This window comes from Homalodisca vitripennis, unplaced genomic scaffold, assembly GCF_021130785.1.
Source record: "Homalodisca vitripennis isolate AUS2020 unplaced genomic scaffold, UT_GWSS_2.1 ScUCBcl_12258;HRSCAF=21880, whole genome shotgun sequence".
Taxonomy (NCBI): domain Eukaryota; kingdom Metazoa; phylum Arthropoda; class Insecta; order Hemiptera; family Cicadellidae; genus Homalodisca; species Homalodisca vitripennis.
Window position 1 is genome coordinate 7,645 of NW_025788371.1, and position 1,608 is coordinate 9,252.

The 1,608-nt window shown below is 58.2% G+C and overlaps 1 protein-coding gene across 1 annotated transcript; it reads left to right on the plus strand.

Annotated features, from left to right (window-relative positions):
* Nucleotides 1-826: 826 nt before the first annotated feature.
* On the plus strand, nt 827-1,288 carry LOC124374991 (protein TRACHEARY ELEMENT DIFFERENTIATION-RELATED 7A-like). Its single transcript, XM_046833122.1, has one exon. It carries the CDS (start codon nt 827-829, stop codon nt 1,286-1,288), a length of 462 nt encoding a protein of 153 aa, XP_046689078.1.
* The last annotated feature ends 320 nt before the right edge of the window (nt 1,289-1,608 follow it).

Genomic DNA, 1,608 nt, shown 5'->3' on the forward strand with positions numbered 1-1,608 from the left:
TACCCACCCCCATCCCCTCCATCTGTTGTGGTCTTCGTACTTACTTCCCACCCCATCCCCCACCCCCACCCCTGTGCCCCGAACACCGCGCACGCCCCCTCCGCCATGGGCCCGTCGTGCATCGCTCATTCCGTCCCCCCCCCCCCAAACTCGGTTTAGATCACCCCCCCTCGCGGTCGGCCCTCCCCCCCGGACACCCTCGACCCACCACCCCAACCTGAAAGCCCGACCAATACGCTCTCTCTCCCCCTCCTGATCCCGCAGGTCTTCCACTTGTGGCCGACATCATTCCCCCCCGACTTCAACAACCCCCCCCGCCCCCCCCCTTCTGGGTCCCATCCCGACAACCTCGTCAGGTCCCCCCCCCCACCCAACTGAACTCCACTTTACTCCTACCCTCACAAAACCCGCCACCGCCCCATGAGCCCGAATACACCCTACGGCAACCCTACCACAGGCCGAGAATCACCCAGCGGACCCCCCCTCCCAGTAAAGTCAGTAAATGACCCCTCCCTCCCAATCACACTTCAGCTATGCACAACAGAATCCCCCCACTTATTAAATCGACGGACACCCCTCGACCCTAAGCCCTCTGCACTTCCACTTGATGTCTCCCCCCATTCCCGGGGCCAAAGATCCCCACCCGAATACTTATCACGCCCCGCCTTCACGCCCCACCGTTGATCAAATGCCTATTACTACGTCACCCCCCCCTGACCCTCGACACTACCCGTATTACATACAAGCCCCCTAGAAATTCATCGATTATGCGGAGATCACCATAACTCACCATATAACCCCATCTTAGCTTTACCCTCGTAGCATCATGCACGGGATCCCCCCGGCCCCAATAACAAATATCCGATACCCCCAGCCCCCCCACCCTACACCATCATACCACCCCCGACGGGTGCCATGCCCCCAAACATTAGGTGCCAGGACTATCATGTGCACCCCCCCACTATCATATGCCCCCCCCCCACCCTGTCAGTCCCAATATCGCTCCCCCCCCCAATCCCCCCCGTCGCCGATTCCCAACACAAAACATCCCCCCCCAAACACAACAACTCCGTATAAAAGGCTGGATCTCAACATCCTACCCCGCCAAGCTGCTTCCCCCCAACCCCCCGACAAACAGCAAAGACGCCCATACACTGCAGACTCTCATGACACAAACGCACTCACCAGTCCGTCATCGATACGCCTCAGGCGGCCTACACCCATCCGCCCCCCCACCCCGGTCCCCCACCCCATATCCCCACCAGAACTACCCATGAATCCACCATAATCCCTACTAAATCGCCATATATTAGCTGCCGGCTCCCATAGTTCTCATCCCCCCCCCAGATCATAATAAGGTCTGGACCCAATTCCTTATACTGCCCCCACTGAATCCTCCCGTAATCATCCCCCCCCCCCACTGCGTTGCCCCACCCCACGTCAAATAACGACGACCCTCTTAATCCGCTCCTCGAAGACATCCCAAACAATCCCTTCAGGCCACATACACACCAAACGTACGAGTCACCATAGTTAATACCCCCTGATATCCAATTTAATCACATTTAATACCAGAGTGGAGCCACCCACTCCAACCATTTAATACCG